The sequence below is a fragment of the Asterias amurensis genome, chromosome 18, assembly GCF_032118995.1.
Source record: "Asterias amurensis chromosome 18, ASM3211899v1".
In the NCBI taxonomy this organism is placed as follows: Eukaryota; Metazoa; Echinodermata; class Asteroidea; order Forcipulatida; family Asteriidae; genus Asterias; species Asterias amurensis.
In genome coordinates, this window is record NC_092665.1 from 13,822,012 (window position 1) to 13,835,753 (window position 13,742).

The 13,742-nt window shown below is 40.8% G+C and overlaps 2 protein-coding genes across 2 annotated transcripts in view; one reads left to right on the plus strand and one right to left on the minus strand.

Annotated features, from left to right (window-relative positions):
- Positions 1-5,181, plus strand: part of LOC139950849 (putative methyltransferase DDB_G0268948) — a 5,564-nt gene extending 383 nt beyond the window's left edge. The window contains exons 1-6 of the mRNA XM_071949681.1: positions 1-388; positions 2,255-2,415; positions 2,710-2,929; positions 3,537-3,631; positions 4,269-4,400; positions 4,970-5,181. The exon at positions 1-388 is cut by the window's left edge and continues 383 nt beyond it. Of these exons, the coding sequence (XP_071805782.1) occupies positions 257-388; positions 2,255-2,415; positions 2,710-2,929; positions 3,537-3,631; positions 4,269-4,400; positions 4,970-5,072 (843 nt within the window). The 5' untranslated portion in view covers positions 1-256 and the 3' untranslated portion in view covers positions 5,073-5,181. The remainder of the gene's footprint in view (positions 389-2,254; positions 2,416-2,709; positions 2,930-3,536; positions 3,632-4,268; positions 4,401-4,969) is intronic.
- Positions 5,182-5,343: 162 nt separating this feature from the next.
- On the minus strand, positions 5,344-13,582 carry LOC139950848 (uncharacterized). The gene is made up of 4 exons (XM_071949680.1): positions 12,794-13,582; positions 11,781-11,852; positions 10,475-10,615; positions 5,344-9,798 (listed from the first exon to the last, which is right to left on the minus strand). The coding sequence occupies exons 1-4, from the start codon at positions 12,798-12,800 to the stop codon at positions 6,179-6,181; spliced, it is 3,840 nt and encodes a 1,279-aa protein (XP_071805781.1). The 5' UTR covers positions 12,801-13,582; the 3' UTR covers positions 5,344-6,178.
- Between the last annotated feature and the right edge of the window lie 160 nt (positions 13,583-13,742).

A 13,742-nucleotide genomic window follows, 5' to 3' on the forward strand; every position in this document is an offset into this window, starting at 1 on the left:
CATCAATGTAGCCCAATTAGGTTTAACTTGTTTTATGGAGTTGGGGCCACATGTTTTGCGGGAACAGCTGTGTCGAGAGTTCGAGAACCGTTACGCTGGAATGACCTGCCAACGTGTCCAAAAGCAAGGGCCAGTGTAGCACATGTCCGTCACTCAGTGACGCTGCTGATGCTTCTCAGTGAAAATTAGGCATCCGCGGTAAACGTACAATAATTTTCCATAAGCACTTTTAGCGGCTAGTCGCCACCGCCTTAGTATGGATTCGCATTTGATACCAACACCTAGTAAGCAGTTTGCTGGCATGAAGCACGCAGAAAATTACCTGAAATATCGTCCTGAATGGCCGCAAGAACTCGTCTTGAGAAGTGTGGCATTTTTGATGGAAAAGGTAAAGTTTTATATCAGTATAGTGCTTGATCCCACCGCGTAAAACGAGAAGCGTTTCTTTTGCAACATCACAGCCCGAGTTTTTGTCAACCCAGATTGGAAAACTATGGAAAGCCATAAGAGCAAATCAAGAAAAGATAGCTATTTTGGTAAAAATGTAACCGAATATGTTAATTTTGTATAAAACAAAACAACATATCAAGAGAGGTGTTTTATTTAATTGAACATTTGCATAAAATGTTGAATTTTGTTAAAACATCTGTTTTTACGATTTAGTGTTTAAGTAGCATCCGGCCGACCATGCCAAGCAATGCGGTTTGTTTATCAACAAAAGAAGGTCTAAAGACATTTATCACGCTGTCACCATCTTGTTCATTTTCCCCCGGTTTCCAACAACAGCAAGTAATGCTAACAACCATTGCGCATGGCACCAGACTATTATTTCGTCCAGCCTCAGTTTGGTGTGTAATGAGTTGGAATGGAGTAAAATCAAAATGGCCACAAAAAAGATCGATAGCACGGGTCACATAATGTTGCGGTATCTAATATATTTTGAATATATTAATATAACCCATTACCGCAAGCACGCTTTGTACATCTCATTGCCAGGTAGAGTTTGTTCCTAAGAGAACAGTACTGTCAGAGAACTGTCTTGCTGTTATATTCTACTACTACCGCGAAGCTGGGTTTTTTTCCCCGGGAGTTTTCGGGAGACTTCTCAGCTGAAATGGGAAGGGATTTAAAAGTTAACTCAAAGATTGTAATAAGGGACCAATTCATTTTGTGGTTTTAAAATAAATTAACATTTATAATTCAAATCAAAAAGATTGTTGGTCCCTATTATATATAGTTACAATCCTTTGGATTAACTTTTTAATCCCTCCCATTTAGAGTTTCAGCTTCTACCTGGGTGAAGGTAGAAAACAATGTAGAAAATAATTATCATAAATAATATATTATTTTATTTTCAATGAATATAGCAAACTAACCTATTGCATAACAGTTTGCAGGCACTGTTAGTGCATTGATGCATGGTGAGAGACGTAATATTCACGGAGCACTCCACTGACCGAGTTTAACAAGCAAATGACATATATATGTAAATACATTTTAGTAAACTTGCGGGTACAACCATGTGTAAACCTCTTAGGGTGAGTGCTGGCTCTGAAAAGAGCCGACAGGGTCTCGACGTTTCAAACAGTGTACTGTGCTCGTCTTCAGGAGAGTGTATGTTCGAAACGTCGAGACCCAACCAGCTCAAGACTATAACACTCGTGTGCGTTCACTTGACACTATTGGTAGTTACTCAAAATAATTGTTAGTTAAAAAAAACTTACATGGAAACGAGCAATGGGGAGCTGTTGATAGTATAGAACATTGTGAGAAACGGCTTCCTATGAAGTAACGTAGTTTTTGAGAAACAAGTTATTTCTCACTAAAATTTTGAACTGAATTCGAGATCTCAGCCGAGTACTCGAATTCAAGGCATTTGAAAGCACACAACTTGTGCGACAAGGGTGTTTTATCCTCTAGTATTCTCTCGCATTGTTTATTTGAATGTAGTTCTCGAAAATGCAAATTGTCTTGTCTCGAAAATGGTGAACTTGAAAAGCAATGCAAATTGTCTTGTCTTGTCGATGACGCCATCAATGGTTTATTCAAAGGCCACAAACAAATCTGTGAAAATTTCAATGCATTTTGACTGCACTGATCGAGCTGAAATTTGAAGGTTTTTTTCAATAAATAATGTTCACTTCAATGTGAGGTTGAACTAGAATTCAAGGTCAAAGGGGAGCCGAGTCTGTGCAGTATTTTTAAAGTTTTTTTTTGCAAGACCTCTCATCAGTCTACGTTTGTTCTTTTCTAGAAATCAAAGCCTTTCAAACTTGCTCTCGATGTTGGATGCGGATCAGGTCAAAGTTCACGACCTCTGGCCCCACATTTTAAAAGTGTCCTTGGTATTGATGTGAGCCAAGCTCAGATAGAAGTCGCCCAAACCGCTGTTAATCCGAAGAATGTCGAATACATGTAAGTATAAAACCAATGTTTGTCGATCAAAACTTTGCTTACTCGCGACGCTTGGTGGCAGCAGAGGGGTAAACCTTATCACTGTCATGACTATTAAATGTAATTCGGACGCAGAACTCATATAACAATGTATTGTTATAATTATGCCTTTTTGTCTAATTAGTTGGAGCGCGTTTAACGTTAAAGGTCCCCCCCCCCTACAACACCCAACTCCCACTTGAAGGGATTAAATGAATGCTTATAAATGAAATTTGTTTATTTTATGTTCATCATCGCTCTTTTTATTTCCGTTAGTGTGGGAAGGGCAGAGAACATTCCACTTCCTCGAAATTCAGTGGACTTTATTTCAAGTGGTGAGTCGTTCCATTGGTTTGACAACGAGGCGTTTTTCAGAGAAATTGACAGGGTCTTGACGCCGGGTGGATGTGTAGCTGTGTACCTATACGGTAGAATAATGCCATGGGTTGAAGGGGACGACGCTAAGAATGTAAAGATGAAGGAGGTTGTGAACGAGGTGAGAATTTGAATCCGCTCGTTCATATCAAACCCGTCCGAGCTAGTCCATGAAGTTCGTAAACAAACCGTAAACATGTTGTACGTCCACTTCGTTTGCACACAGTTTAAGCCCGTTCGGCTAAATCTTTCAGAACGTAGTGAGAACGAGTTCGTGATTGGGATATTTACGTGTATTATTCATTATACATGATCAACGGCTTTACAAGTTCCACCCAAAGGACAAAGCAATAATGGTTAAGTGTCCCATTAAAAGACGCGTCAAGGCCAGAACTCGAACCCACCATCTGCTGATCAGAATAATAATAATAATTAAAATTTCAATTGCGCCCCTTACATACAAAATGATCAGAGGCTCGTGATATAAGCCTACAACTACTAAAGATCGATAGACGATTCTGTTATTGTCCGAAATGTGTGAGAGTTGTAAGAGTGTAGTATTGTTTGTTTTAGTTTTTTCCATCAAAATCAATGACACATTATAAAAGCAAAAGAGAAGAAATTTAACAAACCCATGAAAAGGAGGGAGACAAATGCAGTCTATAGTGACATCATTTGTAATGGGTCAAATTCGGAGTTCAAAACTATCATAATTTTTTGTTTTACAGTTTCATGATGTGACAATAGGGCGGTATTTTAGCAATAAGACGAAAAACCTAGCAAACCCGGAGAACCTTCACATCCCATACGCAGAATATAAACGGTAGGTCACGCGCTGAAAGGTGGAAAACACAATAGGATATTCCGGTTGTGAAGCCAAAGATTTCATGTAAATTGAACTAAGTCATGATAAAAGCATCCCCGTGGGGAGAAGATGGTGAACGGAGTTCCAAAATAAGATGTACTAAGCAGAAAATCCCAGATTGTTTTTCTCCAAGGAACACCTGCGAAATGGACTGAAAAAAACTGATCCCAGGTCTCATATATACTTCACGGAGTAGGGCAACGAAGGCAATTGCCTCCATGCCCCCCTTGCATTAATAGTGCCCTTGAAATAACAGTAGACATTTACAGTTTCACCAGAGGGATGGTAGGCTCGTTTTTAAAAGGGCAAAGGGCCACGGCATTTTCTCCTTGGCGCACTCAAACTTCCTCACTTCCTATAAACGGTAACTTTGTAGTATCAGTCTGGTAGCCGTCATCGAACACCAGAAGTGCCTGACTGGTTTTTGACATTATCCTCACAGACAACCAGTTTTAGGCCAATACATTCTTTCGTTTGATGCCTCTTTTTTTAAAACAACTTCCTGTTTACAGTAATACATGTTTTATGTTTTGAACTAAGTAGTTCCCAAATGCAACGCCTCAAACCCATACAATATCCATTTTTCCCCCGTCAGAGAAAACATCGTTTCATTTAAGGAATCTACCGTGGATTTGTATCTGAACTACGTCAGGACATTGTCGGGCTATCAAAACTACGTAGAGCAAAATACCAACGGCGAAGACATCTTGAACACACTGAGGGATCGGTAGGTATTATTCTTAAAAGACACTGCCTGGACACTTTTGGTAATTGTCAAAGACCAGTTTCCTCACTTGGTGTATCAGTCAACATTCAACATATGCATAAAATAACAAACCTGTAAACATTTCAGCTCAATCGGTCGTCGAAGTTGCGAGATATTAATGGGGGAAAAATACCCTTGTCGCACCATGGTCACACGAAGTTGTGTGCTTTCAGATGCTTGATTTCGAGACCTCAAGTTCTAAATATGAGGTATCGAAATCAAAGTCGTGGAAAATTACTTCTTTCTCGAAAACTATATTTACTTCAGAGGGAGCCGTTTCTCACAATAATTTATACTATCAACCTCTCCCCATTACTCGTTACCAAGTAAGGTTTTATGCTAATGATTATTTTGAGTAATTAGATGTTTCTTATACCAAAACTCAAGAAAGAAAGAGGATAGGCGGAAATTAGGAAGCGATCCAAACGACATTGACCAACCTCGTTAGAACAAAATAATGCGCGCGATTTTTAAAATCGACCGTCGATGTCCTTGGGAAATCTTATCATTCTCTTTTTTTTTTTTTGCAGACTACTTGCCGTTTTGGAAGCGCCCTCTGCGGCTATGAAAATATACCAGCGAAGTCCAGTATGTATGCTTCTCGGGAGGAAACCGGACATTGGCACTCGATAGGCCGATAAACCAATGGGAGCCAATTTACTTCTAGAGTTTAAAACTTACGGTTCTTTTCAGAACCACCTCAGCTCAATTAGAGATTATCATTACACGGTGTTACCGCAAACCTTCAAATATCGTTTTTGTACCATGCAAAGTTTCAAATCCTATTAATTAACTTCTTTCAAACATTTCAAAACATTGCAGAATTCGTTTCCACTTTATTGTTATTTTCTTGTAACAGTTAAATAACGAGATAATAGAATAAGTAGAAATGAAATTATTAAGTAAACATTATTCATTAACATTCATTTCATTTTACACTTTGTGTAATGTTTAGTTTTTTTTCATAGCAACACCTTGGGCCAATTTCGTGGTTGTGTTTACCGCCGAATTCTGGGCTTGCGATCACCATTTTCCGTTTGCGTAGAAAGCATAGTAGCGTGGGGGTACGCTAGACTTGATTCAAGTCCCATTCTCGCGGTGAGAGGAAGCATATCGCCCCAACTTACTAGCCCTGGCGGCCTTACACTTCCGTATTATACTATACAGTGACGAGAAAGAGTCCTATATAGGGCTACCTAATTACTATAAAACAATACGTAGCATAACACAGTACAATGCGCGCGCCGTCAAAATGTGGTCCTCATGCGCCAGGTTGGGAATGCAGAACATCACAAAACAGTAGTTTCCTGGGGATGGCACGGGATTGGGACTTGAGTAAAGTCTAGGGGTACACTTGACATAAAAAGCATAGAATTCACTGCTTCACCAAGCGCCGATTCTTTGCTCACGGAGTCACGGTTAAGAGCCATGAAATTGGGCCCATACTTCGTCATCCTAGACAAATAAGTGGGAGTTTTTTTGTTTTTTTTTAAGAACTGCATCGTTTTATCAATATTTACTCCTTATTTAAAATAAAAACTCACAGTCTTCATTGCAGTCAATATTATTTAACAATGACTTAAAAGTCCTCCCACTCAAACGTCGACTTCATAATGATTTCATAAAAATGGTAAAAAACATTGGCCAACATTTCATCAATTGCTGTATTTTCAAGTTTACATTTATTATTAGGAATACAAAATGGAGTTAACTATGACTGTATTGTTTCAGTGTTTTTTTCATGATTGTTTTGCTCTTTTCCTGCTCGGTATCACTGAGAAATCTGATTCCTTCAACCAACGCCAAATTCGCTGGTAAGTATTCATTGACGGGGCAACCTGTTTAGCAGGGCGCCCTCCATTGATCCGTTCCATCTTGATGGCATGATCCAACTGCTCGTCGTTAATTCGCATCCATTCTTCAATGCTCACCGTCTGCGACCAGGCGCCGTTTATCACATAACCTGGTTCGCTACTTGAGCTTGTTGTTGCCAACTCGACCTTCTTCGCCATTTGTTTCAGCGAATCTTCCCCGCGCACTGTAGATGATGAACCGTGCTTATCTTTAGCAAGTGATTGGCCGTTAACCCGAGAGTACCGTCGGTGCTCCGTAGCATTTTTCCAACCAGCCAATTTTGAATCATCTTGCATTCTTCTACGACCGCAAGTCGCAAGTACATGAACATGCTCTGGCATATCTTTGTTGTACTGTGTCCTCGATGAACCATCATCATCTGCATTCGCGCCTTGTGGTTTAATGTTCCGCAGTGGACATTTCTCATAATTTCCAATGTCATGTGGATTACTCTTTTCCGTTTTCACCACAGCAGGTTTCGGTGCCGAACTCCAATTCATTGGTAATGGATGTTGTTCAGTTTCACGGTCCGACGGTGGATTCAAATGATCCTCCTCGGTCGAATCCCCTACCTCTGTAGCATCACTTTCCTTGTGTGTGGTTTGCAATGAGTCCTGCACACTTTGTTGTCCAACAGCACCTTCTTGCCGAAGAAATTCACAGGCAGGCCCATCTCGCGGGTGAGCATATTCGCCACTGGATTTGCCAGACGTTTGGAGTTTCAACTCTTTGTAAATCTGCTCAGGCGTGCCATGTCTATGCTGATGAATTCTTACAGATGCCTGGCTTTCTGTCACGGCAGGTGGTGCTGAAGCTTCCCTTGCTTCACTAACCTGCCAGCTGTCAGAGTCTGTCTTTGATCCGTCATTGAGGGGGATTGGGAGGGAACTCTTGCTGAGCTCCTTGCTCTCCTTGGGTCGATTTGTTGAGGAGTAGCTTTCTGGTGCCAATCTATGCTTCCGCCGCATCCTTTGCATCCTCCTCGCCACTCCATTTCTAGACTCGTTGTTATAGTCGTGATGAACCTGTACTGACTTGGCAGCAGAGTTCCAATGACCGGGTTCGTGTCTAGCGCCATACTCTTCCCGACCGTGCAGATCAGAACTGCCTATGGAGCCAGTGATCCCTCGACCACGCACTGCTTTTGCTTCTCTCAAGACGGAAGTCACCTCGCAGTTATTCTTAATAATAGTCGGGTTGAAATATTGGTTCCTGGTGAAGTCCATTTCTCGATCTGTCCACGTGTCTTCGGACAGATATCTTTCCAGGCTGTCCTCTACATATGTCAAAGTATCAAAGAGGATTTCCACTTCGTTTGGTGTTGAGCTCATCAGTTCTACAATATCCAGTTCACCGTTTTGGAGAGTGAGGCACACCACGCGATCACTGTGATATCTACGTTTAACGTCAAGTTTAAACTCGTGATGACTTCTTGATGAAGTGTTCATGTCACAAAGTGTGGCTTTCTCAGTACAGATAGAAGGGAAGTTGGTGTGAACGGACTGAAATTCGGATGTTTGGGTATCGTCACTCCGTCCAGAGAGCAAAATAAGAAGTTCTTCGATGTCAACTTTCCAATCTACTGTTGACTGCGACCAATTAGAATCACTGCTTATCATGACGTCAGATGCGTATCTACTTGATACTTCGTGTTGATTGGTAATAGTTTGTTCAGCAGAAGTCAAATTGGTCGATTCTTTCTGTATGATTGAAGAAGAGTCGAGTGTTCCTTTGCTTTGAGACTTGGGAGATTGAGGTGCCTCACTAAACTCTCCAACTGTACCAAATTGTCCTTTGGAACCGTTTGACTTTCTATGTTTGTGATTGTTATTTCCATTACTCTTCGAGGTTTCCTCATATGATGGACCTGCTCCTGTGTGATCAGCTCTATTCGAGGGTTGACTTTTAACCGTTTGGGGCTGTCTACGTGTCACCCCTTCTAGCCGGCCGAGATCAATGTGCAGCTGCTCTCGAACATCTGCTGGCAGGTAAGAGGCATCACGATTAGTCTCCCTCCAGCCGTCAGGCCACTGTACCACGTAGCACCAATCATCGATATCCCATTCTTCAGATGTAGGTTGCGACTGACCGAGTCTACACAGCTCCCGGTCATCGGCAATTTCAACAATGCCTTTCTCATTGTGGACGTATGCGCTGCTCTTTGTAGAGGTGCTGTTTTCAATATGAAATTGCAAGGGTTGAAATCCAGGAGGTGGAGGAACAGTTAGCCTCGTCATCTGGTGACGGATACCTGGTGTAGTATTTGATGAGATGCTGCTTGTATTTGCCAACTGAACGGTTGACTCATCAAACGGGTTCATGACTGTGGTGGGTGTAAAATCTGTTGGAGATTGTGCCAGATGGTCCATACCTGAGGAAGTACGGCTCAAGTCAACAGTTGGCACGTTAAACCCTGGGGGTGGATTCCTTTCAACAGCGCCCTCCAGTGTAAGGGTTGGGTTGGTACCAGGGGTTTGACTTGTGGGTCCTTCCCCGGTTGTCTTGTTTATCATTTTGCCCAACCTGTCATCCAGCCGGTCCAGTTGTTGCAATTGATGGGCTCCATCAGGATCCTGCTTTCGGGGGTTTTCATCTGAACTACAATGCTCACGTCTGCACTCGTAAACTTGACCTTTAACCCCACCAGGACAAGTGTTGCCGTTGTTGTTGTACGAGAAGATGCCTAATTGTTTCTTGCTTACATTTTTCTCCTCGCGCGTTGTAGCCCCACTCTGTTTGCCTCCATTCTGCTTCGAAATGAAGCGTTTATTCCCTACTTGAGCTCCATCCAACTCAACTTTCTGCTTTCGAGCTTTCTTGGAAATGCGCGTCAGTGCCGCAGTTCTCGCAAGCTCGCCCTTGCTATGTTTGCCTCTCGATGAACTGTTGCCATTTTGTGGACAAATTGGAGGAAGGCGAGGAGGGATTTGAAGAAGGGTAGACGAAACCATTGTGCCATTTTTCTGTGTGGCTTTGTTCATTGGTCCCGTCACAAGTACATCTTCTGAAATACTGCTGATTGATTTGGCACCGCTTTTGGAGAGTTTGAAGGGCACGGCCAAGCATTTAGTTCCGCTACAACCACTAGTTGCCTTCACTTGGAGACCATCATTTCTCGTTAGTTCAGAGTTTTTGTTTGTCACGGTCTCATCCTCAATCGGTACCTGGAAACTTTTAATAACAGAGTCCATTTCTCCAGTTTTCTTTGTGCCATATCGAGACGTGGTGTTGGTAACCCTGTTCACACTGGACCCGAAGCTTTCACCTAGGTGAATTCCCGAGATATCTATGAGTTCATCGATGGAGAGTTTGGCCATATTTTCAGGAGTAATGTCGGACTCTTTCACCGGGCTAGGGTCATTTCTCCTCGGTGGTTTGAACTGAATCTTCGGCTTGTTGGGAAGAATGGTTCCCAGTCGAACCTTGTTGAGAGCAATTCGAGCGGCAAGGTTCGTCTTTTGTACGGGGACTCCAGGCTGGAACGACGGACCGGCTACTGGAGTCCCTAGCCAAGAAAAAAAACAAGAGATATTTTGATGAGGGACGAACATACGGTTTATTTTTACAAGTGCACAATTGATACCCGTATAATTTTATTTATTTTATTTATTTATTTCCAGGCAAACAGTACATATTAAGAATAGGCAATAAAAATATGACTACACAGAGAACATGCCTGCGGGTAACCGAAAAGGGGAAATAATCACTATCTAAAGGCGATCCAGACAATAAAAATGAAAGGCACAAAAGGGTATAGGACAAAAAGTCATACAAATTTGGAAAATGGCACATCAAATACCATATCATAATGAGAGGGAATTCGGGTCCATATCTCAGAGAGAAATTCCGTCTCTGTCAAAACTTTTCCCGAGGACGTTGCCACAATGCTATTGTTTGTTTGACTTCACTCTGTTAATTATTTACATGGACAGATCAAAAGTACCAGTAAAACGGTAAATAACTTGGCGGAAATGCTTTGCCTTTTTGTTTTTCTCCGTTTGTTTGTTGTTTGTTAAGGTTTTGATTGTTTGGATTTGGTGGGGCTTGTTTTTTTTTTTTTTTTTTTTTTTTTTTTTGGGGGGGGGGGGGGTTCTTGTTTTTGTTTTGTTTAGGGGGGTTTTTCCGGTGGGCGCGAGGGGGATTCCCCCAAGAGCTTTTGATGAAAATGAACTTTATTTTACCAGTTTGAACACGATGATTTGGCTTGCCGATGATCGGTACGTAGTGTGTAGTCGGTCTTGTCCCGAGCGATGGCCGTGGTATCCTGGGAACACGAGGCGTCCCGTTTGCCGACACGCGGCCGGCCTCCGTAGGTGTCCAGCCTGTTGGTGACGTAAAATGAATAAAAATTACTTGAAATTTACCATTTTTTACTTCGAATAAGAATCAGGCCAGAAAAAATGACAAAAAGGTTGTATGCATACACTGTCACAACAGAAATATAACGTCAGGGCCCAATTTCATAGAGCTGCTAAGCACACAAATTTGCTTAGCATGAAGTCTCTGTCTCGATATAAACAGGATTACCAACTAAATTTACACATGATTTTCTGGATAAGTAAACAACAGCTGAATACCATTAACAAGCAATATGTAACAAAATGGAATTTGGTTGGTAAACCTGTTGTTATCAAGGAAATAAAATGATGCTAAGCAAAATCTGTGTGCTTAGCAGCTCTTTGAAATTGGGCTCTGTATTGCCGAAAGGAAAACTAAATCACAATCTAAAAGAGCAAAATTACGGCATTTTACCAGAATAAGAACGATCTAAACCAAGAAAAATCAAACAACAAAACCACAAGCATGGTTGTTGGTATTTTCACTGGCTGTAAGATCAATAAAAAGGCCGTATAATAAACAAATACGTAAAGACCTTCTACTGCGAGGGCAAAAAAATCGTTTCACAGATGGAAACAGAAGCAAAAACTTACAACGAAAACAGCAAAGACTAATCAGGAAAAAATAGCAAACTCGAAGCCTGAAACTACAAGTACCTCAAACAGGTTTTTTGGTTTATAGCCATTGGACACTTTCGGTAGACAGTATTGTCAAAGTCCCACATTTCGTGTATCACAACTTATGTATACAATAACAAACCTGCGAAAATTTAGGTTCAATCGGTCATCGGAGTCGGGGAGAAAATATCGGGAAAACCCACCCCTGTTTCAACTCGTTTCGCAATTGGCTGTGTCATGACATGTCAAAATCCGTAATTCTCCCTATCGCGAATTGATATTGTTTTGATGTGTTCTAAAAAAGTAAAGCATTTCATGGAATAATATTTCAAAAGAAGTCTTTCACCATTACCTTCTGTAAACCCTGTAAATTAATTATAAATCTGTGAACTTTTTTTTGTCTGTACCGAAAGTGTCCAATGAATGGCTTTAACTCCTTAGGCAAGACAAAAAGGAACCATTCACCAGGTCCATCCCTTGAGCTGTTTTTTTAAGAAAACTATTAATTTGCTCTAAAATGCCAGAAACTTACCCAGAGTAAACTCCTTGAGGTCTCTGCCCCTCTGCCTCGGGAGAGGGAAAAGTATGTTGTTCGGATTCGCCACTAGATGTTTGCAAAAAGTTCAACACAAAACTAATTTTATATTTGTTTATCAGACTTGAATATCAATTTCTTAGGCATCATTAACTCCCCACGAAGTGATGTGGACATTTCATAAAAATACTTCTATAGACTTTTACGGGCATTCTTGTGTGCATGGATACACTTTGTTAAAATCTTTTAGCTCGCCTTACGGTAGGTATAGGCCAACTGATTTACCATTAGCCCGACTCTTGCTATTTGCAAGGCAACTTGCTTCTTTTTCTTCTACTTTGTTTTCTTCTTCTAGTTTTATACTTAAAGGAACGTTACAGAATTGGTAAAAAACAACAATCGTGAAGATCATAGATTTACATAAAACTTACACGGTCTAATGATGATGATAGTAGAAAACATCCCTTAAAATATTTCTGTCTAAAATGTCATATTTGATGAGAAATAAATAATCAAATTTCGCGTTCGGAGTTTATCGCTCAGTGAGCGTTTTATTCATTTTCGTTTTGGCATCGGTGCAATGCAAAATTCTCTCTTGACCCAGATGGCCGATCGATCTCAAACTTCTGCTGGTTTTTCAGTTTATGTATTTTTTTATGGTGGATTACATAAAGTGCTTACACTGCCAGCAACTGTTTTGTTTGCAAAAAAAATTCTGTAATGTTCCTTTAAAGTGTTCTTAGCTCTTAATATATAGCTGCCCCTCTTTTAGTTTACTTGACTTTACATGTTTGTTTCTTATTGCTCTGTAACTTGCAATGTTTACTGTTTCAATGCTCACGTTTTACACACATGGCCCTAGTAGTTGTAAAAAGGCTACCCTGTCTAAATAAATAAACAATATTCATCTTCGTATTTATGGATACATTTCTTGAGTGTTTATTAGAACTATCTGGAAATAGTTTTATAATAACTGTTATATTATTTCACAAGGTAAAAGTAGAACTTACTGCTCATCCGGTTTAGATCACGCCTCGGATTATAACTTCAGTATACATAAAGATCTCAAAATAATTACATTCACTCACTGACTTCTTTACAAAGCAACTGAATAATTTTTCATCATTAAGATTATTGTGTTCTTTCCCTTTGTTGACAAAACATCAACAAACCGAGCGTCGTTCATAACGCAGTTTGTGACGTCAATAACATCCACTTTACTTTCGTTCCAAATAATGACGTCACAAGTAACTTTGTGACGTAAAAGCATGGTAACTCGAGTGTTACACGCGCAGTTTCGCGCGGTTGCCGCGCTGTGCGTGCGTGAAGTGAGCGACTAGACCACCGTTGACCAGAAACTGTGACGTAGCTCTCGAATTGACCACATCGCCGACAACGCTCCATAGACCCCTTTACAGATAGGCCGGAAGTGGTGATTATGATGCATTTCGGGAGAGTTTACGAGTAAGCTATGCACGTTTTATGCGTGACGAACGTCCCAAAACATCGCTTCCTATCCCAGAATGCATTGTTTTTTTCCTATCTGTTAAAGGAACACGTTGCCTTGGATCGGTCGAGTTGGTTTTTGAAAAGCGTTTGTAACCGTTTTTCATAAAATGCATATGGGTAGAAAGATGTTGTAAAAGTAGAATACAATGATCCACACAAACATACCTCAAAATTGCGTGGTTTTCCTTTTACCTCGTCGACTAACACGTCGGCCATTTATGGGGGTCAAAATTTTGACTCCCATAAATGGCCGACCGTGTTGGTTCGCACAGTAGAAGGAAAACCATGCAATTTCGAGGCAAACTTGTGTGGATCATTGTATTCTAATTTTAAAACGTCTTTCCAACCATATGCATTATATAAAAATCGGTTACAAACGCTTTTGTTTTGACCAACTCGTCCGATCCAAGGCAACGTGTTCCTTTAAGGGGTCTATGTGCATGGTTCGAT

Excerpts from the sequence above, each read along its gene's own strand:
- LOC139950848 (XM_071949680.1), bottom strand. Across the intron at positions 10,616-11,780 it reads CCTCAAGGAGTTTACTCTGG|GCTGGACACCTACGGAGGCC; the intron begins GTAAGTTTCTGG and ends CGTCACCAACAG. Across the intron at positions 9,799-10,474 it reads AAATCATCGTGTTCAAACTG|GGACTCCAGTAGCCGGTCCG; the intron begins GTAAAATAAAGT and ends TTTCTTGGCTAG.